General features: G+C 42.0%; 1 protein-coding gene across 1 annotated transcript; it reads right to left on the reverse strand.

The window, feature by feature from the left end:
• Positions 1 to 697: 697 nt before the first annotated feature.
• Positions 698 to 25,876, reverse strand: BAG3 (BAG cochaperone 3). The gene is made up of 4 exons (XM_073354216.1): positions 25,582 to 25,876; positions 7,529 to 7,885; positions 5,151 to 5,537; positions 698 to 1,994 (listed from the first exon to the last, which is right to left on the reverse strand). The coding sequence occupies exons 1-4, from the start codon at positions 25,756 to 25,758 to the stop codon at positions 1,224 to 1,226; spliced, it is 1,692 nt and encodes a 563-aa protein (XP_073210317.1). The 5' UTR covers positions 25,759 to 25,876; the 3' UTR covers positions 698 to 1,223.
• Positions 25,877 to 27,964: the final 2,088 nt, after the last annotated feature.

Raw genomic sequence — 27,964 nt, forward strand, 5'->3', positions numbered from 1 at the left:
TTACACTAGATGAGGGTCTCCCACATTATAAATACAAAATGTTAGCTTATAAAAAAATATTTTTCTTGTCCATTTTATAATTTGAAAGAACAAATAGCTGAAAACCCATTGGGCCTGAATCTTCTCACTTGCAGTGGTCGGGCTCTGCTGCCTTTAGTGGATTTACTTCTGATTTACATGGTTGTAACTGAAAGAATAATTAGGCCCATTGTTTAAATTATACAGGAAAGCAGATTGCTTGGAAAAGTGATTGCATTGTATTGTTTTGCCAGATACAATGTGTGCAGCTGGCCCTGAAATAAACTCACTGAACAGAAGATGGGTTTTTGTTGATCCCATTGATTTGCTGTTATAGAAACTGGATGCGAATACAGTGCGTGGAATGACAGTGAACTTGAGTCAACTATACAGTTAGTGACATGATTTGCTTTGGCAAGATTTCATATAAAAATACCCTAAAAGGACTAACTCTGTTAATACCAGCAGGTCAAGCAGCAAATATAAAGTCTCCATACAACAAAAAGTGCAGACAGCTGATAAAACACAGCTGAAAGAGGGAGTTGGGCAAAGGCAAGTCATTGCCCTCATCAGAAAGCAGGTGTAAGCAGACATTATCTAAACCAGAATAGGATATTAAAAATATCTATTTTTAGAATGCAAATACTCATCTTTCTAGTTTATAAACCAAAAGACTAAGTCAGATTTCTATATTATTTTATTTCCCTTTTAAAATATAGCACTGAAGTCTTTCACACATATAAATAGCTCTACAATTTCTTACACACTTTCTATGCATCTTTACTTAAAGTGCCCATTTGTGAACATTAAAAATAAAATATTCTTGCTAGAGTGGCTACATTTGTAGAAGGGTTTGGTATTCTGGTGAGGCAGGGCTTTGATTTTACAAAAATTACCTGCAGAAGAAACATTAAAATACAACACGTATCAATGTTAACCCAGAGGCATTTTTTGCATCCAGCTGGCACGAAAGTATCTTAAGAACAAGACTCGTTCTTGAAACATGTCTCTTTATAAAGTGTAAGAATACAGGATAAATGCATCATTTTCTTTATAGCCTCTCCCCCCCGCAAGTGTGTGTGTCCCAAGCTGCTATGTTGATTTAAAAACCAATGGATGAAAAGCTTCTGAAATGCATGCAACTTAAAATTCACTTAACACATTTCTAGTTATAAAGTCTGAGAGCTTTAAAGTTCAACATGTGGCTATGGTTCAGTTGGGTTATTAACTGTGTTTGTTGTGCTGGCAAGATTGGTAAATACTTCTTCCTTAGTTTCAGGTTGATGTGTTTCCATTTTGGTTTCCTCTTTGGCACCTTCATTACTTGTATCTTTCCTGGTTTTGTCCGCCACAGGATCAATCTCCATGATTTCCTGTGGTGGCTTATTATTCTCCATCAAGGTTGACTGAAGTCCATAAACATGAACTACCTCTGGGACGTCTTCTGCTTTCTGTTCAAGTCTTTCCAAAATATTCTGAACCTTCCTTACACCATCTCTCCTGGCCTGGCGCACATCTGCACGACCCTCGGGGTCCACTGAATCTAGGGCTAGCAACTCTTTGGTCAAATACTCTTCAATCATCAAGTATTTTTTGTCATTTTTCTTGCCTTTGAAAGAATCAACTGCCTGTTCAAGCATTTGAACATTCTCTAGAATTGCTTCCACTTTCAAGACACCAGGATGTTTCTGTGTCTCTTCCACATCCATCATCTTCTGTGGTGAAGTTTCTTCAGAAGCAAGCCTCTCCTCTGGATGTGCACTTTTAGCAGGACAGGGAATCGTTTTATCAACCTTTTCATCAACCTTTTCTGCAGTGGGCGGAGGTTTCTGTGGTGGTGGTTTAGAATCTGGTTCTTTGTGAATGACTTGAATTGGGATATAAGATGAAGGCATCTCAGTTCCTGATGGGCTTGCCTTGTTTTCAGGTATGCTTTCATGTAGTGTTTCTTGGGGTGGGATTTGTTGCAGAGAAACCTGAAGGAAGAAAGTTTATTATTCTGAGACATGAAAACAATGCTACTTCATTTGTAAACAAAAAATACAATTTTCAGGTCAAAAGATTTTCAAAAAAGTGACTAGTGATTTTGGCTGCTCAATTTGAGACACCTTAAACAGGCCTGATTTTCAGAATGTGCTGTCTCAGGTCAGGTATCCAAAAAACTCAGCCACCTAAACATCACTAGTCCCTTTGGAAAAATCTAGGTCTCAAATCTTTTCCATCATACTGAGGCTTAATTGAAAGATGCTGCTTAAAAATATTAGTATTAACACCAACTTCTTAATAGACAACTAGCACTGGTAAAATCCAGATTTGCAAACATTGCCATTACCGACCTAAGACTATTTCCAAATCTTATTAGCTTTAACTTGGTCTTTTTATTGGGAGATTTGTTCTCCTACTGAGATCCATCCCCTTTGTTTCATTCAGGAGATGCAGTGGGACCAGACATGGACTGCAATGGGCCAGCACAGAGACCCCTTATCCATTCTGCAAGATCTGGTCCCTGCATCTACCCCCTAATCTCAACTCAGCATTGGGCCTGGGGGGGATGCGCCAAGGGCAGGAAGTAATATGGTGGATCTCAGCTGCAACAAATAAGTAAGCTCATATACTATAATTAAGGCTATGTTTTAGTCATGGGTATTTTGAGTAAAAATCACGGACACGTCATGGGCAGTAAACAAAAATTTATGGACTGTGACCTGTCTCAGACTTTTATTAAAAATACCCATGACTAAAACTTGGAGGGCACTGCCCAGGGGCCCTGCAGGTGCTGGGGAAGGGCAGATAGGGTAGCTGCGCGCACCTCAGGACCCGTGCTGGTGGAGGGGTGGGTTGGTGGGGCTGGCAGGCTCCCTACCTGTGTCCGCGCATCCCCACCCCAGCAGCAGCAGAGTTTGGGTGTGGGAGGGGGCAAGGGTACAGGACGATGTGAGGCAGGCTCTGGGTGGTGCTTACCTGGGGGGCTCCCAGAAGCGGTGACATCCCCCCTCACTCAGCTCCTAGGCGGAGGCATCACCAGGCAGCTCTGCACATTGCCTCCACCTGCAGGCACTGCCCCTGCAGCTCCCATTGGCTGTGGTTCCCAGCCAATGGGAGCTGTGAAGCCAGTGCTCTGGGCAGAGGCAGCACGCAGAGCTGCCTGGCCATGTCTCTGCCTAGCAGCTGAGTGAGGGGGATGTCACTGCTTCTGGGGAGCCCCCCAGGTAGGCGCCACCCAGAGTCTGCCTCACCCCATCCAATGCCCCAAACCCTGGCCCCCTCCCAGGCCCAACTTCTGTTGGTGGGGGTGCAATGGCCCAAGACTGCCCCAGCAGTAGCCGGTGCCTGCCTGGTGCAGCTGCTGCAGAAAAGTGGAAAGTCACCGAATTGTCAGAATGAGACAAAAGGGCATCAAAACAAATTACAATGTATTGCCATAAAAACCAAAGGTAGCAAGGCTTTGTGGTCTGGACACAGGATTGGGGGTCACGAGAGCCAGAGTTCTTTTCCCATTTCCTTCACTGATTCATGGTGTGGCATTGGGAAAGTCACTTAGACTAATTATTTTGGATATAGGTTCCTAAAGTTAGGTGTTTAAATATTGATGTAGGGTACCTAAGTAAATGGGCCAATTTTCAGAGCTGATATGCACCGAAGAGAGTATTTTTGCCTGAGTAAAGACTGGATAAAATCTAATTAAGTGCCTTAAGGTTTGGCCCTTAAAAAAATAAATAAAAAAAAAGCAAGCAGTGAAACTTAGCACGTCATTAATTCTGGATTTTGCTTCCCCCAACCCCCTTTAACTATTTTGTTCATGTTCTAGGTGGGATTTTCAAAAGGGCTGAGGGTTGACTTAATTCTGTTCCCTTTGACTTCAATGGGAAAAGCGCACCTTTGAGAGGTTTAGAGTTATCTTACAGATTTAAGTGATGGAAATCCGAGAATACGTCAATCTTTGTTTAATGCTGAAGTCATATCAACTCTAAATATCCTTGCTTTGTGGCCTCTGTAAGAAGCTTAATTATATTCAGATCTGTACAAGTGGCCTAATTCTATATTCAGATATTGTGAGCAACTGTATCTGAGGGCAGAATTTGACCCCCAAGTACTGTTCCAGAATGGCTGACTGTAAATCAAACAAATACAGCTCTTTTCAGTAAATGCATCTAATCAAAATATAGTCCTCCCCTTCACTAAATCAGACACCACTCTGACTCTCATGTGACTATACTTCAGAAAAGGCACGTAAAAAGCACTGTAGTCTAGTAAGTGCTAATCTTGGTCAGCACTCCTAGTTTCTAGTCCTGTGTCTTGCTATGTGAGTTTACCTATCTGTAAAATGGATATTATAATACCCACTTGACTAAAGCTGTGATTCTTAATTAGTGAATGTAAGATGTTGTAAAATCTTTTGGATGACAAGCACTAAATAGTATTGTATTTTAGAATTTGTCTAGGATACTATACACGGGACTACATTGTAGAAAATTACTGTCTGTATGGTGGAAATTCACGGTCTTGAACAAATTGCAGAATTGTACACATTGTCCCTGAATGAATCAAGTTTAGTGAGAAAGTACAGTATGTAGAAACAGACTGTAGAGTAGATTTTACCAATCCCCTTTCATCATGATAAATAATAGTTACTTTCTGGATTTGCTGCTGTAATCAATGATAAATGAGACAAAGTTGCATTGTAACTATAAAGCCCATGGGCCTAATTCTCCGCTAGTGTATATGTCCCTTACACCACTGACTGAGATTTACATAGGGTGCAAGTGAAAAGAGAATCAGGTTCTGGGTTTTAATCAGAATTGATTTAGAGTATCCCTGAATTTTTCTTCTTTATTTAATCTCTAATTTTGACAGTTTCCCATTTGAGAATGAGAATTTTAGCACCCTATTGCGTGAAATGCTAGCTTTGATGAGAATATAGTGCCTCAGTAACATGGTGGCACTGTCAACAACAATACTGAAGGCCAGGTCCTCAGCTGGTGTATACTGGATTTACATGATCTGAGGATCTAATGCTGGCATTATGTTTGTGAAATTCTATGTGCTTATTAGTATAATCCAGATCTTTAACTTTATTAACACAAAGCACAATTACTATAGAAAAATCAGATTTTTCTGATCTTCCTGCATACCTGGGGTCTGTCCACAACTGTCTGTACTCTGATGGGAACTGGGGATTGTATCTGAGTGGTAACTCTGGCTGGTGAACTTTCACGACTTGACGAACCCTTCTGAGACATTCTGAATGGGGACTGCTCTCGTGCTGGTTTGGGCTCCCGCTCATCAGCTTGAATTTTGTGATACACTGGTTGGTGGACATGATAATCACTTTGCTGTGCAGGATAGTGTGTCTTCTGTGCCTGATGATATATTTGTGGTGGTTGCCTAAGGCCTTTTTCCTCATGGATCACAGGAATTGGAATATAACCTCGACGGACCTGGTGGCTTCCTGCACCGGGTCTACCTGATGACTGATGGGAAACTGACTGCGAGTCAGAAGTTGTAGGAGACTGAGGTTGCTGTAAAAACAAGATTATTAATTAGTGTTAACTGTTTCACATTTATATTTTATTAATATGTTGTCAGGCAGCCTCAACATTTGTTTCTCCCCCACGCCCCAAAAAGGGGGAGAGACACAGGAGTAGTGGTGGAATCTGTTTGCACATCAGGATTTGGTTTCCCGGGTTTTGCTAGGGGACCTGCGGGACAACTGCAGAACTAGTGAGAAAGCATCACTGTAACAGGTGAAACCTGAGCTGCAACATTCCCTGAGGAGGGAGGGGACATTTAATCAGACTCTTTCTGAAACTTTGTTCTTGTTTAAACTGGTTGGATGTGGGGCAAAAAGTTAAGCAAACAAAAGGGGGGAAAAGAACCCCCAGTCACATAAACAATGTTGCCTTTGCCACACTAGGACTTCTTCCTGTGGTTTTGTATCTTGTTAGGATAGGGGTGCGAATGCTAGAATGACTTTAATTTCCCAGGGGTGTAACTCCACTGGTGGTAGCAATACTAATGTGGTTTTAGCATTTTAATCCACGGTTGTCTGAACGCTGCTCAGAATGAGTTTAAGTAACAGAACAGTTAAAATGCTGGTGGCACCTTGTCTACACCAGTGCTTCCACCATTGGTACTATCGGTAGAGCTGCACTAGCTGGATATTTTGGGAAAATAAGACCTTGGCTACATCACACTTAAAGGCACAGCTGCAGTTCTCTCGTTACAGGTAACACACTTTAGTTTGTGGCCACACTGTTTTTGTGTATCCCTACCAGCTACCGTTTGTATCAAGGAATTCTGAGAATCTGGACAGCTGACCCAAAGTGCTTCAGTAAGGGATACTGCTTGGAAGACATGCACATAGAGTGGCATCAACATTACAGGGGCAATATACTTTTGGAAGTCCTTTTGCACAACGTACTGTGAGGAAAAAGGACTGGCCAAAGTGGTTACACAAATATGGTTTAGGGGTTCTGGCCATACTGAACAAACAAACAAAAAAACCCCAAAACCCAGTAAGTGGTTCATTCTTCTATCTTGTGCCTCCCTGGGCTTCACGGACAAAACACTGTTAGCCGAGATAGTGGCTAGCAGAATTTTAAAATCATGTGGTGTATGGGCCAATCATATTTAGAGTGAATCCTGCCACTATTTGAGTACAAACTCAGTTAAAAGATGTAATATGGCTCAAATTCAACATTCACTCCCCATTCAACTCAGGGCTGGGAAAACTCAAGCTCAGGGTTCAGTCTGTTGTGAGGATATTATCTCAACTCCAACTCTCCAAAGAAAATAGGAAACCAAGTCCTGGTACTTCTGAGATACAAAGCAAGCAGAATCTTTTTTATGAAAAATCTTTGATCATGAATATATAGTAACAAATTAGTAAAGGGCATAGGCAGAAAAATTATTTTTCAGTTCATCTTTTAAAAAAAGCTTTAAACGAATTCAAATGACATACATTTAAAAAGAATATGCACTTTAAAAATATTCAGCTGCAAATAGTTCAGTTTGGTGGATTCTAAAATGGTCTCATTTATTAACAGCCTTTATTTTTTGTCAGGTTTGTTTTGTTTTTAGCTTTTGCACTTACATTGTTTCATAGTTATGTCACAGGACACCGTAAGCTCAGTTCTGCTCTCATTTACATTGGTGCAAATCAGGAATAACTCCATTAAGTCAACCAGTGTGAGAGGAGAATCAGGCTCTACGTGCCTCTGTTTCTGAGACAAGAGACAGAATCAATCTATGTGCAATTCTTTCTGCACAGTCATTTGTGAGTGAGACACTGTGATGCTAGAGAAAATGTAAACATTTACAATGAAGTGACTTAGTAGAATCATTAAAAAGTACATTTTTGTGTTTGTATTAATACTTCAAAAGTATTTGGGGGAAATGTAATTCTATGGTAATTTTGGACTTTTGAGGGATAAATCCGCTGTAATGCCATTTTAGGTCACAAATGTTGGAGAGTAATCCAAAACACACCCCTGCACTACTGTCAAGTTACCTCAGGCCCATGTGAGGCTGGAGTTTGGGCTGTTGCAGCTGCTGTTGTCTGTCCACATTGTTTATCTGTCTGAGCAGCTTCAGCTGGTCCTCTAGCAGGGGATTCTGAGTGGGTGTAAGCCCCCCTTAAAGGTGACTGTGCCCGCTTTGTGGTGGGAACAGTTTCTGCTTTGTATCGTTGCATGCCAGGTTGATGAACGGAGTAATACGGATGCTGCTGTCTGTTCTCAGCACCTTCATGGATAACTGGAATAGGGATGTAGCCAGCACGAAGTTGAGGGTATCCCAAGCTTCCTTCTCTTACTTGTGGCTGCCTTGGAGTATCCTGAGAAGGACCATTTGCTGATGACTGGCCCTCCTAAAAATTAAAAACACCACATGGGAAAAGTTTAGAAGTTAGGACCAATGCAACTCATAAGAACAAGTAACCTTAAACCTCCATCTTTAAAGTAATGAAAGAACTGTATGTCAGAACTTTAAAACTTCCTTTATTTCTAATTAAATTCCTTTGCATGAGCAACTGGTATCACATTCTAATGCAGAGGATAACTACAGCTGCTAATCATTCAGAATTGTGGGCAGCAGGGAAAAAAGATGAACAAATTATTTGTCTAGGGATATTTTTAAAGTTTTCACTTCTCATAGACAGCAACTTTCAGCTTAAACATATCCAAATGTTTCACATTTCATGATTGTAATTCTGATCTGACACACAGAAGCTTTATACTAGTGTAACTCCACTGACTTCAGTGGAGATGTGTCTGATTTACAACAGTGCGAGATCAGAAAGAGATCCCTCAGCACCTTTTAGAATCAAGGCCATTTGTAGACAAAGCAATTCTCAAGAAAACAGGAGATGATCAGAAAAGCAATGTTTGTCAGTATTGTTCTTTCCACTGGCTATTAAAAGAGTATTCTTGATGCTGGATACTGAAAAATGTATCTGCTTTCAGCTAAATGTGATTCAGCTGTAATAGCTGCTAAGGGGAGAATAACAAAAGACTAGAGTAGTAAAGGGAGGATACCCAAAGGAAATCTAACAAAGCTAATGAAAGATAAGTATTTATGGTGCTGGATTATGCTTATACTAATACTCTGCATAAGACGGAAGAGGTTTGTACCAAGATCCCTCATAAGTCCTCTAATAAAGTTCTTCCTGCAACTGTCATTCTATTTTGAGGCCCTCCTAAGGGCCAAGTTCCAGATGTATTTGAGTAAGATCATATAACAAGCACTCTACTACACAAGACGGTAATGTCATTATTCAGTAAAGGGAGAGTTTAATAAGAGGACATAATAGGATTTCTAACATTTCTATTGTAGTATTAAGTGCTGTTGTAATCAGAAAAATTACTTAGTTATGTAGCACGGTCATATGTAAGCAGACCAATTCACTAAATGAAAATTAATTATTTTCTAATTAGATACTGAGTGAGCCTCCCATATGCCAGTGTCTCCTTAAAACAAAGAGTACTGAAGAAACTCAGCAAGCTATAAAATTGCAGAGAATAAATTATATTTGTTTTAACAAAGTTAATGGGACCACATATATGAAGTGCTTCCAGGAGGGAAGGGGCTCGAGTCAGAGAGCCTGAATTTTTTTTCACTGGTGTAAATTAAGAGAAACTCCACTGAAGTCAGAAAGGAAAACTGGGCCCAAAAAGTTTTCAGAGAAAAATAATTTTAGGTTAGCATACAATTAAAGACTATGGGTTTGATTTTATCTCGAAAAGGTTTTATATTAGTGTAACTATTTATTATTTCAGATTTAATAGATGCAAGAGAAGAATCAGCACCTGCATATGGATGGTCTTGGGGCTGCTGGAGCTTAGTAGAAACAACTAGGTCCTCTTCACCAATTTACCCTCCCTGCTGTATCAATGGATTTACCCCTGCAAATATAAATCTAGATCAACCCAGTATGTTTTTAGCGCTACTGGCAGTAATTCCCCTCTAGGCACTGGAGGGACATACACTTATGTTGGCAAACTGAGTTTACCTGAAAAATCAAGAACAGTCAGCAAGTGGCAACTGAAACCATGTGCAAAGCAGAATTTCTGCCAAGTGAGTGAAGCCAACCATGCTGCCTAGCAGTCAGGAAAATAGATGATTCAGTGCTCGGAAGAAACACCTTGCTGATTAGGCTGAGTCATTAGATTCCATGCCTGATTTGCAACAGCTGCTCCACACAATCCTTCTGAAGAAAATTCCTTTCTATAGAGGAGGGGTTCTCAAGCTTCATTGCACCGTCACCCCCTTCTGACAACAAAAATTAGTACGTGACCCTGGGAGGGGGGACTGAAACCTGAGCCCCCCCACCCGCCCAGGACAGGGGTGGCAAAGCCCAAGGGCTTCAGCCCTAGGCAAGGAGCCTGTAACCTGAGCTCCACCATCCAGGGCTGAAGCCCTTGGGCGTGGCTTTGATCCCGGGCTTCAGCTTTGGCCCCAGACAGTAGGACTCAGGCTTCAGCTTCAGCCCTGTACCCCAGTAAGTCTAAGCCAGCCCTGGGGACCCCATTTTAATGGGGTCGTGACCCACTTTGGGGTCCTGAGCCACAGTTTGAGAAACGCTGCCATAGATAGAGATCTATGGGTAGCTAGATATGTCTGCCTGAATTATACTACCCAGCTGGGATGACTCATGTGCAGATTTCCCCACACTAGTGTGGAAGGGGCGATCTGTCCACCTCTGTGGTATTGTCCTTTCCTCCTGTGGACCTTGTAGAAGATGACCCACAGGGTATAAGATCAGTGCTATGGAGAGCTTAGAGCCTGGGTGGGCCAGGAGGACCCCAAACAAGATGCCTCCTGAAGCTGTATTGGATCTTTCCCATGGAATATCTATGGCAGGGCAGTCCCTATTGGCAAAGCTCCAATTGAGACACCTTATCAGGAAGCTGGGGCCGGTACGGAGGAAAAATCTTCCTTGGAATCTCAGAAGCCTGCTAGGTTTGAGGGTGGGCCTTGCAACCTCAATTCCAACCCACAACAGAGCAATCCGGAATGAGGTGAATCCTTGTGAAGGTTTCTTCTATCACAACCACACTCCATATGATTTATCTCATCCTATATGATCATGTTAGGGCCCTACACATTTTATTTTCAAGTATCAGGGGGTAGGCGTGTTAGTCTGTATCCACAAAAACAAGTAGTCTGGTGGTTTTTACCCACGAAAGCTTATGCTCAAATAAATCGGTTAGTCTTCAAGGTGCCACTGGACTCCTTGTTGTTTTATTTTCAGGCGCTTTAGACTGCCTAAATTTGTGAACCATCTCAAAGCTATCTGACAAATCCTGCCTCCACAGCTCAGACCCTGGTTGGAAATGTAAAACAACTAGCCCAACAACAAAGAGGCTGAGAGGCGTGTTTGTGTGGGGTTTTTTTTAAATGCCAAGATTTGCCTGGAGTGAAATTTTATAGCACGCTTATAAATCCTGAAAATAGGGTTTATAATGGAAACATTGACACCACCTTAAACAGAACAGCATGAACTGTACTCCTGTAATCTGTCATTATACTTACAGCTGTAAATAAGTATAAATACATCCTGTGGAAAATTACAAATATAGTTAGTCTCTGTACTCAAATTCTCTTCATGGTCAATTATAAAAACTGTAGCTAAGTATTTGTCTTTCTACATGTATGTATCTGTCTATGAAGGTGTTTATATGGCCTTCATCACTGTAGCATCTGAGCACCTCCCACTAAAGCAACAAAATTCTCTGTCCCCCTCTGCCTCCAGAAGTAGCATGAATTGTGAATTACATAAATCACAAATATAAGGAAGGTCATCCAATTACAACTATTTTTTATAATCCTGATTATTCTTTTTAGCATTTAATTCATACTAATTTAAATTTACTAGTCGGTAACACTGGGTTGGTCCACACTGGAAACTTCCATTGCATAGCTACATCTCTCAAGGGTATGAAAAATCCACATGCCCGAGACTCGTAACTATGCTGACCTAATCCTCACCTTAGATAGTGATTGGTCAAAGGAAGAATTCTTCCATTGAGCTAGCTACCACCTTTAGGAAGCTGGATTACCTACACTGATGTGAGAAACGACCCTCCCATCAGCATAGGGAGCGTCTACACTGAAGTGCTACAGTGACACAGTGGCAGCATCTCCTCTTTAGTCCAGCTGCTCTTCCCCCTCCCTCATTTTATCCCTATTATTTCATCACCTCCCCACTCCTCATCTCCCCCATGCTTCTGACTTGCCCTTGCAACTGCACCTTGGATAATAATAAAGTCAAATGTGATGTATGATGCATCACTAAGAAATCTATGTAACTAGCTGCAATCACAATCCTATTGATGTAACTTGTTTTCCAACTGCCACTGATTTGTGTCTCTCAAAGTCACTTCCCTTTATCCTTTATAAGTTTCCCCGTCTATAAAACAATTTCCTGTCTCGGGGGTGTTAGGAGGCTTAACATTTGTACAACATCTAGAAATCATCAAATTGAATGCATTAATTTTATTTTTTTTTAAAACTGGTTACACAAAGCATTTTAAAACCTTATTACTGATTTGTGATTTTTAAATGGTAGTAATTCTCAGCAGCAAAGGATACACACATTGCTATAAAATTTTAAACTAGCATTGTCAACAAACAGCAGGAGCATGTAAATAATTTCTTTTTTTAAGCACTGAAGTAGAAGTAAACTGTAAATGATGTCTTTTCTTGAACTAACTAGAAATACTGGAAGATCATTTACAATACAGGTGGCTGATTTTGGTCTGAAGCTATTGTTCCTGATGCAAATATAGTTAACAATTTCTTTTCATATAAAAATAAACATGGATTTACATTAAAAAAATAACTTCCTTTTCCCGGTGGTCTTCTGAAACCTCTTTGCATGGTTTGTGATACCAGCAACCAGCTAATTCAGTAGCTTAGCATGGCCTTGGGTTAATAAGGCCTTGTCTATGCTTAAGTTCGCTGCTTTAACTAAGCTGGCATCCTTAAAATGGAGGAGAAAAAACAAACAAACCACTAGTGTAGATGCAGCTCTACTGGTATAAAAATGCTTATACCAGCATAGTTTATTGTGGTTTGGTGAAGCAAAATAAGCATAACTATGTTTGTAAACAAAAATAACAACAACAAAATCACACTCCTTACCAAAATATCTGTGCTGGTAAAATCGTAACTGCAGATCAGCCCTTACAATACGTCAAGTTTTGGTCCTCCATTCAGGGTCTATGAGTGCAAGTGCAATCTCACATCCAGAGTAATGGAGGAGAATTTTAAACCTTAGTCCTTTACGCAAGATCTTTCCATGTAAATTCAGTTGGAAAAGGCACTTTGAAGAGACGGATGAGATACCCTTTCTAGATTTTCAGTGGCCATAACGTCCATCATGGTGCTGCTGTAGTCAATAGGAGTTCTGTCATTGACTTCAGCAGAGCCTGGATTTCACCCCAGATAGACAATGGACCCAAAATCTGTTTGCATTGATTCCTTTCACAGCTGCTGTTTTCTTTTATATTTATTAAGAATGAATCTAAGGACCATCAGTGTTGAAGTTTCAGCCCCTGCCCTGTCTTTCTGCCTGTAATGGCCCAATAGTAGCAAAGCTTCATTGAAAGTAGGCTACTGTGGACTCTCCTGTCCTCTCTCTGATGCCCCCTGAATTCATGCTAAGTGACAATTTCATAGCCTTTAATAATATTAACGGGGGGGGGGGAAGGATTTACTGCAGGGTTGGTAGAGGGGAGGGTGAGAGGTGAAATGATTTGTTGACATCTGTCCCCTCCACACCTGATAACCTGGATCTCTAGGTCATCTCTACAGAAAAGCTTTTGTGCAGCATGGGGAAGGGAACAATGATGCTGCAGAGTCACCCAGCACAGAACTCTGAATTTTCATGACCTCAGTCTGCTGATAGAACAATCTGCCCCGAACTACTTACTTTTAGGTCCAATTCTGTTCTCTCATTGATGTTTGGGCCTTAGCATAGACTGAAATAAGATGAGATCTAAATGATAATGTGAAATTCATCAGATTCTTGATTATTCCTCTAATTCAGAATCTCTAGAAATAAATGGTTTTCCTAGTGAAAAGAGAAGTCCTTAAGCATAAAAATAAATCTAAGTATGTAAAAAACATCTTTAAAATCTATCCAGAGGGAGTCAAGACACTATCCCAGAAAGAGCACAGGCTTTTTAAAATTAAATCACTGCAAACTGATTTTGGTTCCATTGCACAGTTGGCCTTTTATTACGGTTAAGGTTAGATTCTGTCATGGGTATTTTTAGTAAGTCAGGGACAGGTAGCGGGCAATAAACAAAAATTCACAGAAGCCCATGACCTGTCCCTGACTTTACTAAAAATACCCTGGTGGGGGGAGGGGGGGAGAAGAGGAGACAAACAGAGTGCTGCTGGAGCTTGCAGCTGTTCCAGCCCCAGGGGGGCTGACCCAACTCCAGCCACTCCAGGATCGCTGCTCCAGCAGGCCTGGGGGCTGACTGCTGGTCAGCAGTTCTGGCCGCCCTGGGGCTTCCTCAAAAGAAGTCACGGAGGTCCCAGAAAGTCACGGAATCCATGACAGAATCATATCCTTAATTATTGTTCAAAATCATAGTAAATGCATATCTTAAAAGAACAGAGATTTCAATAATTGGGTTTTTAGGTCAAAAAGGATCTTCTGAAAGTGTAATTCACAGTGCTATGCACAAAAGGCTGAAGTTTCTCATCTCACACACAGGAATCTTCTAGCACATAAAAAGAATGACATCACAGCTAGGATACTGGGATGGGGGAAGAGAAGGGGAATTAGCAACCACAGAATTTTCACTGTAGTACCATGAAGGTGAGAACATGGGAACCCCTCTAAAGAATGTTCAGTCTCAGGGTTCAGCTTAGGAAGAAGTCATGTTTACCAGTACTTTTTATATTCAGTTCTTATGTGCTATTTGCCTTACAATAAACAATGTCTGAACACAGATGTTTACACAGGCCAGAGTCCATACTCAAGACACAGGTATAAAAAGAAATGTTTAAAACAAAATACAATGAGATTAAAAACTTAGTCGATGACCATCCTAATTCAAATAAAGCAAGCAGAAATCCAAGTCCTATGCACCAGTGCTGCATAATGGACTAAAAGGAATCTCTCTCTCATCTTGCTGCTACAAAGGTAAAATGTGCCACAGAGTATGCGAATATTTTTTAATCATAATAATATTGATAAAGTCCCCATCCCCAGTCATGGATGGGCAGATTAACATTTAGTACTTTAAAAAAACTAACATTATAATTAAAAAGAAAAAATCTCAGAACTAAAAATAGAGGAGTCCAAGATAAATGAATAAAAGGGAAGGTTAAAAGTAAGGTCCAACAGTGGTCTTAAAGGCATAGGATAAACCTGATCATCTGTTCTCTTATATGTGATGGGAGGGACCTGAAAAGCAGGTGGAATGTGAATGCAGAAACCCTTCAGAAAGTTGTTCAGAGGTTTTAAATATAGCCTACATCATAAATGGCTTTAAAATCAACAGTGGCAATTTAAAGCCAGTCCACCACTTTATAGGCAACCACATTAAAGAACAGTGAGCAATCGGATCATATTATGCTTGCACGAATCAGGGAGGAAAATGCGTGGCTGCATTTCAAACAAGCTGCAAGTGAAAGAGATGCACAGTGCTCGTAGCTCTGCTAAAGGGCCATTTCAATGATCACCCCTCTTGGCGAAGAGGGCATATGCTGCTGTTGTGAGGTCATCACCAGGACAAACAAAAGTGCAGCCAGCACAAATGCTTCATGGCACCACAGCCTACTCTTGGCTTCAGATGAGGAGGGACATCAAGATTCTCAACCTTACTCACAGCTTTTAAATGAGTTCCCTCAGCAAGCAGGGCATGATGAAAGGGAAGGAATCCTTATGACGACAGCCTGTGCACACTAGCATTCTCATCCTGGTGTGGAGGATGAGGTAAGGCCAACACATCGAGCTGATTGCTCAGGCATTCTTCAGAGGCCAAAATTATTATAATTAGTCAAATCCTGAGGTCATGCCTGAGCTTTCAGTCACTTCTAACTCTTCCATATTGTTCTATCAACAGATGTTGAAATTTTCCAGAACATGCTAGATGCAAACTAGAATGCACATCATTACAGCAGGTCTCTTAAACTGGAGACAATTTGCATGAGTAAGAAGAGTAGGACTGAACTCCAAAATATACAATACTACAAGGATCTACAGGAAAAAAGTTGAAAAGCAACATTTTTGCTTCTTGCAGAACACGTGGCCAGTAACATTTTATTAAGCTGTGTTCAGTATAATTACACTACCCAAAGAAGGGAGACTTTCTAAGATTTACATATTAATTATAATACTTAGCTTTTCCATAGCTCTTACAGAGAGATCGAAACAGATAGGCACTAAGGGCAAATGTACGTACTGTATGTGCCTGTGTTATATGAACATTCACAGAAACCCTTGGGATTTCTCTTATAGGGTCACCAAAGGAGGAAGTTTTAAGTTACGTTGCAGAACTTGAATTCACTCTGGTAACCCTCGCCACTAGCTTCAGGGAGGCTATGGATTTGACTCTGCACCCACTGAAGTCCATGAAGGCAGGATTAAGCTCTATTTCACATGAGTGAGAGTTGCAGGATCTGGTCCCATGTTTTCAGGGAGCAAGGAGTCCCACAGGTCAGGAGACCAACATAAAATAAACGGAAAAGTGCCTGCCAAAATTGATTGAGACATTTTAGTAACGTAGTATTCTTTGCACATATATCTATTCCACTTTCAAACAGAAGTGTCATTATAGGATAGTATAATAGTAGCTCATATTTCTGAACTAAGAAGGATGCACCAGTTCCATTTACATGAGAATATTTTTTACTTTATAGGAAACCAAAAGTGTCTGCAACTCAAAAAATTCTGACTGCTTGCCCTCTTGGAATTCAGTTACAGCCAAACCAATATCCCCCCCCCCCAAAAATGTATAACAATTGATCTAGCTAGCTAACTAATCAGTATTAAGAGGCTTTATTAAAAGTAAAAATCAGCACACCCCAGACTGCCTATACCAGTGGTTCCCAAACTGTGGGGTGCGCCACCCTAACGGGTGCAGTGGGGCCTGGGTCAGCCCCCATGAAGGAAAAGTTTAGGCACCACTGGTCAACAGTAATTTACTTAAAAATATTAATTAAAAGTTTTAATCTAACCAGTTCCCTCAGCGATGCTATGTTTTCATGGATTAATAGTAAGTGCTTACAAAGTGCTTTTTATTCATAGTTCTCAAAGCATTTTACAAAAGGTGGGTAAGAGGGGCAGAGGTTAGTTGACTTCACCAAGGTCATATAGCCACTTAAGGGCAGAATTACCATCTCCTAGGTCCCAGTCCAGTGCTCAGTCCACTGGACCATACTGCTTCTACTGCTGTAATTCAAAAGTTCACCTACTCAGGATTTTCATATTCATATTCTCTCACTCACTTACAGTCAGTGTTCATATATATTGAGTGAGGCATCATTAACTAATGACTGAAGAAAGATAGGATAACTCATGAACATATTTAGTCTCATGAATTTGTCTTAATAAGGCATCTAATCTGTCACATCATTATTTGTACAACAGGCTGCTTGCTTTTGATGTTTTATTTGTTTAATGCTGGGGTTTTATTTCATGCCTTTCACATATGCAGGCAAATAAGGCTTATGGTTTGCTTTTCTGTTAACCAAAGTAGTTAATATATACCTTGCAAATATTCCATTAATGCATACTCTATCTGATGGATAGTGACAATATGCTGATGTGGACCAAAAAAGCAAGGAAAGAATCTAACCACGGGTAAGTTCTATGTAGTTCAAAAGCAGAGATCCATGCTTCTAGCTGTAAAGTCACAACTTGGCTGTACTATGACCTAATCTTGTTTTATGAATTATAGCTATAATTTTCTTGCTCACCAAGCAGATTCCTCTTAGGCTATCACATCCTGGCCTTCCACAAAACATGAAGACACTTGCCCTTTATGTCAATAAGTAGAAGCTGGCCCACATGAAGATTGCATCAGTTGGGCTGAATTGAACATGTTCTGAGAAAACAATGACATCCACAAAGAGAGACGGTCTCTAAGAGGGATAAACTTGAAGTAAAGCCTACTAAGACTCTGCCAACAGGAGTTATCTTGCCAAGGATCCTAATAACAACGTGCTATACCAAGCTACTTCTGTTCATTACGTGATTTTCCTTAAGCAGCAGGTGGCCAGTCTGTCTTCTCAAAAAGAAAAGGAGGACTTGTGGCACCTTAGAGACTAACCAAATACTGGCTGTGTCCCATGAACTCAGAGCATAGGAGACGGGATGAATCTCAAGCCGCAGCAACATGCTGCCACTCATGAAAGAAAAGCAAATAGCGAACAAGTGATCAGTCATTCACTTCACAGGACATCTCTGCTGCCTGAATTCTCATCTTGATTTAATTGTGCATAGGGTAGTCCTCTGGCATCACTCCCTAAAATAGCATTTCATCCACATAGATTAATTTTTCCACACTGTAAAAACACTTATGCCGCACCCTATTTACTGATAAGATTTCCCTAGCACCAGTTGCAAAAAAAGCCTCTCTTTAGCCACCTCTCGGGCTTGCAGCCCCTTTTACTTTTATATTTTCTTTGGAAGCAGAATCAGGAGGTATAATTTGGGGTAAAAACAGGGCAAGAACGTAGTACTGATGCCACAGAAGAGGAGTGAAGAGGAGTTCACAGCATAGAAGAATGGTACTGTTAGTCCACTGAAACTCATTTCCGATAGGTATCTATGTTTGAAAGAAACATAGGAATGTCAGGGACGGTCTAGGTATACTCGGTCCTGCCTCAGCATGAGGCGATAGACTAATTAATCTCACAAGGTCCCTTCCAGCCCAAACTTTTCTGCACCTGGTTTACTATTGTCTAATCAAATACAATGCTATTTATCACATGGGCATAATGAACAGTCATGTTTGTGCATCAGTTGTAGGTGTTAAAGACTCCTCACTAGGAGGAACACTGGCACAAATCTTTCCTCCACCTGTAGGTAAGAGGGTGTATCACGACTAATCCAGTTCCAAAATGTATAATTTAGGGAGTTAAAAAAAAATACAGCTTCTATGCCCATGAAAGTGTGAATCTGTGGACCTTGATTGCCCTAATTCTCCACTGCCTTGTGTAGTCACTCACACCAGTGCAAACCGAGTATAAAACGTTTGCGAAATAAAATCTGGTAGCATGTTACAACCACTGTGCACTTACCTTGACTGGAGTAAGAGATGGTATGAGGTGCAAGGTAACAGAGAAGCAGAACCAGTGGGTGGGATTTTCAAAACTGTTTACCACTGGCCAAATTCTTCTCTTATTTGAGTCAGTGGGAATTTTACCATTGACTTGAATGGGAGAAGGGTTAGGTCAATGCTGAGCATTTTTGAAAAAACCACCCATGTGTGGGTCTAGTGAACCAAGATTGGAGTTTGATGAGGAATTGAAGGGACAAATGTAAATACAGTCAGAAATGAATTATAGTGGTGGGGTGGGAGACTTTGGAAATTCGAGCACCTGGGGCATAGTTGCATACACCTATCGGTCTTTCTAAGCAATGCAGACAGTTTGTTTGCATCACTTCAAGGCAATCAGCATTGTCCAGTGATGTGAGATCTTTGCTAGAAGGGCCGCTTTCAGAAGTGTTACTTTCATGGCAGATGCCATTCAATGCGACAGGATTATCTTTGAAAACTCGTGGCGATCGGGGGAGGTCCCGGACAACTGGAAAAAGGCTAATGTAGTGCCCAAATTTAAAAAAGGGAAGAAGGAAGATCCTGGGAACTACAGGCCAGTCAGCCTCACCTCAGTCCCTGGAAAAATCATGGAGCAGGTCCTCAAGGAATCAATTCTGAAGCACTTAGAGGAGAGGAAAGTGATCAGGAACAGTCAGCATGGATTCACCAAGGGAAAGTCATGCCTGACTAATCTAATTGCCTTCTATGACGAGATAACTGGTTCTGTGGATGAGGGGAAAGCAGTGGATGTGCTGTTCCTTGACTTTAGCAAAGCTTTTGACACTGTCTCCCACAGTATTCTTGCCAGCAAGTTAAAGAAGTATGGGCTGGATGAATGGACTATAAGGTGGACAGAAAGCTGGCTAGATTGTCGGGCTCAAAAGGTAGTGACCAATGGCTCAATGTCTAGTTGGCAGCCGGTATCAAGTGGAGTGCCCCAAGGGTCGGTCCTGGGGCCGGTTTTGTTCAATATCTTCATAAATGATCTGGAGGATGGTGTGGATTGCACCCTCAGCAAGTTTGCAGATGACACTAAACTGGGAGGAGAGGTAGATACGCCAGAGGGTAGGGATAGGATACAGAGGGACCTAGACAAATTAGAGGATTGGGCCAAAAGAAATCTGATGAGGTTCAACAAGGACAAGTGCAGAGTCCTGCACTTAGGACCGAAGAATCCCATGCACCGCTACAGACTAGGGACCAAATGGCTAGGCAGCAGTTCTGGAGAAAAGGACCTAGGAGTTACAGTGGACGAAAAGCTGGATATGAGTCAACAGTGTGCCATTGTTGCCAAGAAGGCCAAGGGCATTTTGGGATGTATAAGTAGGGGCATTGCAAGCAGATCAAGGGACTTGATCGTTCCCCTCTATTCGACACTGGTGAGGCCTCATCTGGAGTACAGTGTTCAGTTTTGGGCCCTACACTACAAGAAGGATGTGGAAAAATTGGAAAACATCCAGTGGAGAGCAACAAAAATGATTAGGGGACTGGAACACATGACTTATGAGGAGAGGCTGAGGGAACTGGGATTGTTTAGTCTGCGGAAGAGAAGAATGAGGGGGGATTTGATAGCTGCTTTCAGCTACCTAAAGGGGGGTTCCAAAGAGGATGGATCTAGACTATTCTCGGTGGTAGCAGATGACAGAACGAGGAGTAATGGTCTCAAGTTGCAGTGAGGGAGGTTTAGGTTGGATATTAGGAAAAACTTTTTCACAAGGAGGGTGGCGAAACACTGGAATGCGTTACCTAGGGAGGTGGTGGAATCTCCTTCCTTAGAAGTTTTTAAGGTCAGACTTGACAAAGCCCTGGCTGATGATTTAGTTGGGGATTGGTCCTGCTTTGAGCAGGGGGCTGGACTAGATGACCTCCTGAGGTCCCGTCCCTTCCAACCCTGATATTCTATGATCTATGAGGAGTCTAGGGATTCACAACTAAGATCCCCAACCTACTATGCCTCTGAGCCATTGATGACCATCACATCTATTCAGTGAATCTCTCTCTGCAGTTAACACCTGTGACCCATCTTTAGTTAGAATAAACATCAAAGGGGAGTAGTCCATGTAAAAAGAATACATATGAGTGGGACATTAGTTAACACTTATTTAAGCCTTGTCGATGTGTTCCCTTTCCTGAAACCATTCAAGCCCTTCCCTGAAACCATCCTCCCTAGCTAAATTTGGTCCATTTCCATTTTCAAAAGTTCGGGGGCTCCCACTGAACAACTTAGTAGACTGACCCACCATTTCAAATAATCTTGGCAAAAGCCATGCTGAGTTATGACATTAATTACTCAGGAAAACAAATGGCATACATGCCCAAGGGAAGATGGTTATTAACAAAGAAACTAAAGGAAAAGCAATGGTATTTGCTGGAAAACACTTCTCTAATAGAAATGTAATAAGTTATGTGGTCCACAGTATTGAAAGTGCCAGCAAGTCATTCAATAAATTAGTAGTTCGTATCCTGGGAGAAAATAACTATTAAAGAACTTGCCTTCATACTCTAAATGCTTTTCAGTCATTACCAAAAACATTATTTCTGTTCACTTCAGTCTAGTTGGAGATTTTACACTCCTTAATCTCCGGACAATGTCCGTAAATCCATTCTGACATTCCATTTCATTCCATACAAATAACTGGGCCATAAACTGTTAAAGTTGAGAGACTTACCTACAACCACCACTCCTCCCACAAAACCTAATAAACTGCATAAACGTATTGTGTCTGCTCTTCATATATGTGGGGGAAGTGGGCAACAGTAAATAACAAAAAATAACCAGAACATCTTCACGTGGTTGCTGCTATGTATTGTACTCCACAGTTAACTGGTAATTGAGGGCCTGGTTCCATTGACTTAAACGGGGCTTGGATTAGGGGTTTAAGGGATAATAGGTCTAGTATACCATTGAAATCAATGAAGTAACACCAGTGTAAAACCAGAATAAATGAAAGGAGAATCATGCCCAACATGACCGAAATAAGGGGGCTTCATTATCACTAATGGTCTCACAAAAGTTATTATTCAGTTAGCTAGAAAATGACTTCTCACTTTGCGTTTCATTTCACTGCTGTAGTCCTTGTAAGTTAATTTCACTGCACAGGTCACTCAAAAGGATGAATTACCAAGAGGATGTAGATAATTTGAAACTGGTGTTTTAGCACCAATACCAGGGTGGTCCACCGTCAGTGGTTTCACTAGCTGCATTTATGAGCTTTCCAAAAGAACAGGGCATTACTGAAATCTCAGAAAACATTTGGTCTCTTTTGAACTATCCAAGTGTAGCAGGGTAAAGAATGAAAATTTTAGTTCTTCTACTCCTCAGCTCATCCTTGAGATCAAAACAAAAACTTCCTCTTCTGTTTGAGTTGTACTAGGTACAGGAGTGAGAAAACAAGGAAGCTGTTTGAAAGTTTTCCTCCTTTTGACTGCATACAAAATCTGATCTCCGTCATTCATTAACACAAGCGTCATAATGAATGCCCCTTCAGAAATATTTTTGTATTTACAGTTGAATGTGAAGCCAGAGATTAATTTTTTGTTCTGTTTGTTAAAGTATGCCAATTAAGTAGCAAAATTTGACAGCTCAGAATTCTTATTTAGGGGGACACACAATATCTCGAGGGCCAGAATTTAAAACCTTTATGACCTTACTCCACAAATAGTTCCAGTGAAGTCAATAGGACTACTAGTGAAATATAATGCTACTTAAACCAGAGTGAAGGTGCCAGAATCTGCTCCCTAATTTGAATAGGTGATTCTAAATTCAGGCCCAAACTCTAAAGGCCCTAGCAGGCCATTCATGCAAAACTGGTAGTGAAATCAACTGGAGTTTGTGTCTGATGTCAGTAACAGAATAGAGCATTAAATCAACAATTTTCCTTTCCTTCTCAGGAAGCACTAACCTTTATCTTGATAAGCTGTTCATATAAATGCCTGTTTTTGAGAGTATTTTCCAAGTTTTCCTATTAGGAAAATTTATTTCATAATATCTCTTCAAAGGTAGGTGCAATTGTTTCTTGTTTTTATATAGAAGCGTGTACATTTTCCCTTCAAACTACTTCCAAACGGATTTGTAAAATAATCCCTAAAACCTGACAGGAAAGGAGTTACTTTCCATTACTACAGATTTCACATCAGATCAGGCTGGAATTTATTTTGTTTCAATCACAAAGGAAGAACTCTGATCCACCATAATTCAAAATTTTCCTGTTTTCAGATGATTATCAAAAGCTGCTTAAATCTGACTTTTTATCTTAAACAAATTAGAGGAGACATTTGTTAATTTCCCAAGAGATGGCAAATTTATAACAGGTAATTCAAAAATTGCACTCTTTATTCTTCAAGAAAGTGTTATGGTTACCTAAAACACCGATCAATATTTATTATTTGTTTATAGTAGTGTCAATGCTGTCTGGGACCCCATTACACTATGCAGACAATCTGTCTGAAGATGAACTAAAGCTGTTTATATAGTGTTTATTTAATACTGACCGATTTATATTTTTCTGAGATCTTCACCATAGCACCAAAATTACATAATTTACTTTGTCATTAAGTTAAACAGTGCCTATCAAAGCATTTGAGAAGAACATTTACAAAAATGAAAATAGAAATGAAAAAACTGTTTTGTAAAATCTGGATTAAATACAGAAAATCTCCTTTCACACTGGTTCTATACCCATGTAGTTCAATTGACTTCTGTGGAGTTACTCCTGATTCACACCAGTGTGAAGAAAAATCAGTCCCTCTGGCTTCCCTTATGTACTGTATTGCTTGTACTCTGAGTGACCTGCATTCACAAAATGAGTAATAACAAATTTTATTCAATCATCATTCTAAAACTGAGGAATTTAAAAAAGTATTCCCTGTTACATTTAGTGTTTGAAGCTCCAATATTTACACTAATGAATAAGGTTACAAGTGTCAGAATTGCACAAAAAATGGTTGTCATTAGTCAAAAAAAAAAAAAATCACTTTGCATGGGCTGATTTATAAAAATGCACTCCAGACCTCTACAGAATTGTCTATTTTACAGTATTTCAAACATAATTCAAAAACAAATAAACGTTGTTACAGTAGGCTTCTGCTTATATATCAACACAGACAACAATACTGTCCACTAACAGGCCCTAAGTCCTTCCAGTGTGCTGATAAAATGGTGAAACAATAGTTATCTACAGGATTAGTTTGAACTGAATGTTGTCCTGATGATCTAACTACTTTGGAGCTCTACAATAACCTGCTACCTTTACAAGCCTCAGACCACCAGCACTGCATCATTTTTAAGGCAACAGTTGGAAGTTTTGGCTGATTTCTAAAGTGTCAGGAACCTTCCCTCGCAGCTGAAGCAATCAGGTGTTCAGACTACCAGTCCAATATACAGAAACATAGAGCTCACCCAAACTTCTTTCAGCACTGGCCTGAACAGCACCTTCCATATTTTATTGGGAGCTTTCTTTCCTCTGATGTGCTGCAGAGTTCTGTACAGCCCTCTTCTATGTAGGCCGGGAACTCAGGGTGTAAAGATAGCAGAATTGGTCCCTGTGTTAGTCCTATGACAGTAATGCTTTATGACCATCAGTAATATGGTTTCAAAAATAAAGGCAGGGACAAAGTTTAGCATACCAGCACTTAAAACAAAGTAAACAAACATCTGCCAATAAACTTCTTATTTTCCACTAGGTTCTAAAAAAACTTCCTAGTTCATCTAGGGAGTTTCCAGCTCCTTCTCTCCTGGTTATTGCCTAAATCTAACAAAAAACACTTATTTTGATTAAATGTAGGGACACTATAAATTCAGCATTTCTTTAAACTAAGACAGGTTTACTTTAAAGATCCATTTATGAAGGCACCTAGAAAAATCATGACTACTCTCTACCTCTCAGCTACTTCTCTTTACATGGACATATTTGGAGTGAGAGATGGGTTTCCCATAAGCATACTTTAAAACAAAACCAAACCAGAGAGCAAAATTACTGAGACAGTTAGTCAGGAAAAAAAAAACCTTGACGAGGAAGGTTTTTTTTTAGTGATGTCCATTGTTTAAACTATACACATCTGAAAAATAAATCAGAGTTTGTGTCTCCCCAGACAGGCTGAGTGGACTTAACCACCTTTAAATAAACATTACAGGGCTAAGGTATCAAATGATTTAATGCACAAAAAAAGGACTGCAGTGCGTCAGAGACAAAAGGCAGCTCCTGGCCTCACTACATTGCCATGTACTGAGGAGAGAAGAGGGCAGATGGCCCTGCCACTGCCCCTCACCCCCCCCCCCCGCACTACCATGTACTGAGGAGAGGGCAGGCGGCTCTGCCACTGACCCTCGATCTCCCCCCGGAAATTAGCATGTACCCAGAGGAGGGCCAGCTGGCCGACCCCCCGCCACATTTGCCATGTAGGGAGAGGAGGGACGGCTGCTCCCCCTCCCCGAATTTGCCATGTACTGAGGGGAGGGCCTGTTGCCCCCCTCCCTTTACCATGTATCGAGGGGAGGCCCGGCTACGCCTCCCCCCACCCCATTTTCCATGTACCGGGGGGGAGGCTGTCCCCCCCCCGCAATTGACATGTACCGAGGGGGGGTTCCCCCCACAATGACCATGTACCGAGGGGGGGCTCAGAAGCCCGTCCCTTCACGCACCCCCCACCCCCCCCGGGGCTCTGCTCTGCCCCCTGCCGTGCCCGGCGCTGCGCAGAGGACGAGCTCCGGGCCCTTCACTACAAAGTTCCCGGCGCGGAGCCCCCCCCCGCCGCCCCCCCGTGGCTCCCCAGCGGGCACCTTGTGCGGCTCCGCCAGCAGCCGCGGGTCGCTCCAGGTGGTGGTGCGGCTGTTGTGATCCACAAAGAAGGGCCAGCCGGTCTGCGGGTCGATCTTCACCTCCCAGCCCGGCGGCAGGGGCTCTCGCTCGGCGCTGCCCTCCATCTGCCCCACGGGCGAGTGAGCGGCGGCGCTCATGCTCCGGCTCCCGCAGCGGCCGCCGTGCAGTGCGCTGTGGCGTCAGGCGGGGAAGCCGGCCAGGCCGGCACCTTTATCAATCAATGGGCGGAGGGAGGGGGCAGCGAAGGGGCTGGAAGTGTCTGGAAATAGCTGCAAAGGGGCCAGGCGGAGGAGGAGCTGAACTGGGGGAGGAGAAAGAGGTGGAGAGACGGCGCAACTGGCCGGCTCGGCTGGAAACTTCTGGTTGTGTCGAGCACAACTTGGTTGCGGCGGCTGGGCGGAGAGAGCCCGCCTGAGTCACCCCCGGGCACCGTCGTTGTTGTTAATGCGCGGCCAAAGCCGCCCCTCAGCGCTGGCCGCCACCCCGGACCCGCCTGCTGCGCTCTCCGGGGGGCGCGGGGGCAGAGCCAGGGGCCGAAAGGCTTTCCCCACACTTGTAACTTCTTGTTCATGGGTTAACAGATGTTTACATCCCATCCTTTCCTCTGCGGACAGGCTCTTAAATTCTGTGATTAACCAGTGCCTAGCACAATCCGGATCAGGGGCTTTGGCAGAGGTGGCGCTAGCCTATTGGGGGCCCTAAGCAGGAATCTTTGGCCCCCCTCCCCGGACAGCCAGAGCCCTGCCGGCTGGGGCTGAAGTCATGGAGATTATGTAAAAATCCCAGAATCCCTGACTGCTGTGATCCACTCCTAGCCTTAATAAAAAGCAAATAGAGGGACCCCTATTTGAGCTGCCCGGGCCCTAACCGTTGATTGGTCTGCTTATGCCTAACACTGGCACTGGTCTTTGGGTTTTACCATAATGTAAATGATTAATAATCTGGGTGCTGGGTACCTTTGCATACAGCAATAAACCAGCAGTTTCTGATTGATAAAATCTTACACGTCTAAGACACCTAAACAGCCATATTCTCCTCTGAATCACACCCATGCAACCCCACTGCCTGCACCTACTTCATCCTTAGAGCAACTTCATTGTGGCCAGTGCACAAAGGATGAAGGTACTTGGCCTGATTCTTCTCTCATTTACAAGGTGTAACTCCATTCACTTCAGAGGAACTACTCAGACCCTAATCATGGAAATGCTTATGTCTATGCTTAAATTTACTCTGAGATGCCTTTGTCCGCTGTAGGTGTAAGTACCTCATGCATGCTGGAAGCCTGGAATGTTTTAGCCAGCTCTGTCCATTGGGGCTGTGCATACATACACCCTGCACACTCTTGCACCCACTGTAGCGAAGGTATAAATTGTGTAGCAGCCTTAACCCCCACTCAGTTCCTTCTCACCAACCACGGTAGCAAGTCGGAGCCCACAGTGTCCTCCTGCTTCCTTGTAGCTCTTAGGTAGTTTAGGACTATAGTTAGTAAAATAGCTTAGTGTAGATTTTGATAGGTTTTATTTAAGCACATTGGCTAAAAACATAAAACCTTTTTAGTCTTGCCTTGGCACCAAGAAATAGGTCTGATGGTGCAGAGCAGGTCTTTGGACTTCAAAATCTGTCCTGCCTCTGAGATTGCTGTGTCTGCTAATGATGTACATTTTAAGAAAGTGTTTATTGTTGTTTGGGAGAATCACACATACCTAATAAGTGAGCCAGTTTTTGCTCTTTTTCTGAGTGCACACAGAGTACTTGTGATGCCTTTCTACAGTAATTTTTTATATAGAAATCTATGTGAAATATGTCTGACTCCACAGTACCCTCCTCAAGAGCAACCATTTCTTGCTGTGAAGCCAGTTTCTTCAAGTGACCTAACTTTAAGAGATGTCACTCCAGGACATGAGATCTGTTTTTAAGAGAGCATCTGCTGCTGGCAAACACTCAGAGCCTGCTCATTCCTACTCAGTCCTCCTCAGGTCAGTGAGTTGCTCCTGCTACCCAAGGCAGGAAGGAACAGAGCTCTACTGATGGGCTTGGGCTTGGCACTGAATGGGGACAAAGTTCTGCAACTATCTAAGGAACTTCCTGAGGAGACCAGAGGTGAACTGAGAGAAGAGGCTTCAGAAGACCAACTTGTGACAAAAAATGCTTTGAAGACCTCATTGGATGCCTCTGACACCGCAGCCAGATCAATGCCACTGCAGTCTCTATGAGAAGAACATCTTCGTTGCAGTCATCAGGAATTCCTAAAGAGGTTTGGGCCACTATTTGGACACCTACCTTTTATGATTAAGATCTGTTTAATTCTCAGATGGATGAGGCACGCTATGGTCTGAAGGATTC

This window comes from Lepidochelys kempii, chromosome 7 (genome assembly GCF_965140265.1).
Source record: "Lepidochelys kempii isolate rLepKem1 chromosome 7, rLepKem1.hap2, whole genome shotgun sequence".
In the NCBI taxonomy this organism is placed as follows: domain Eukaryota; kingdom Metazoa; phylum Chordata; order Testudines; family Cheloniidae; genus Lepidochelys; species Lepidochelys kempii.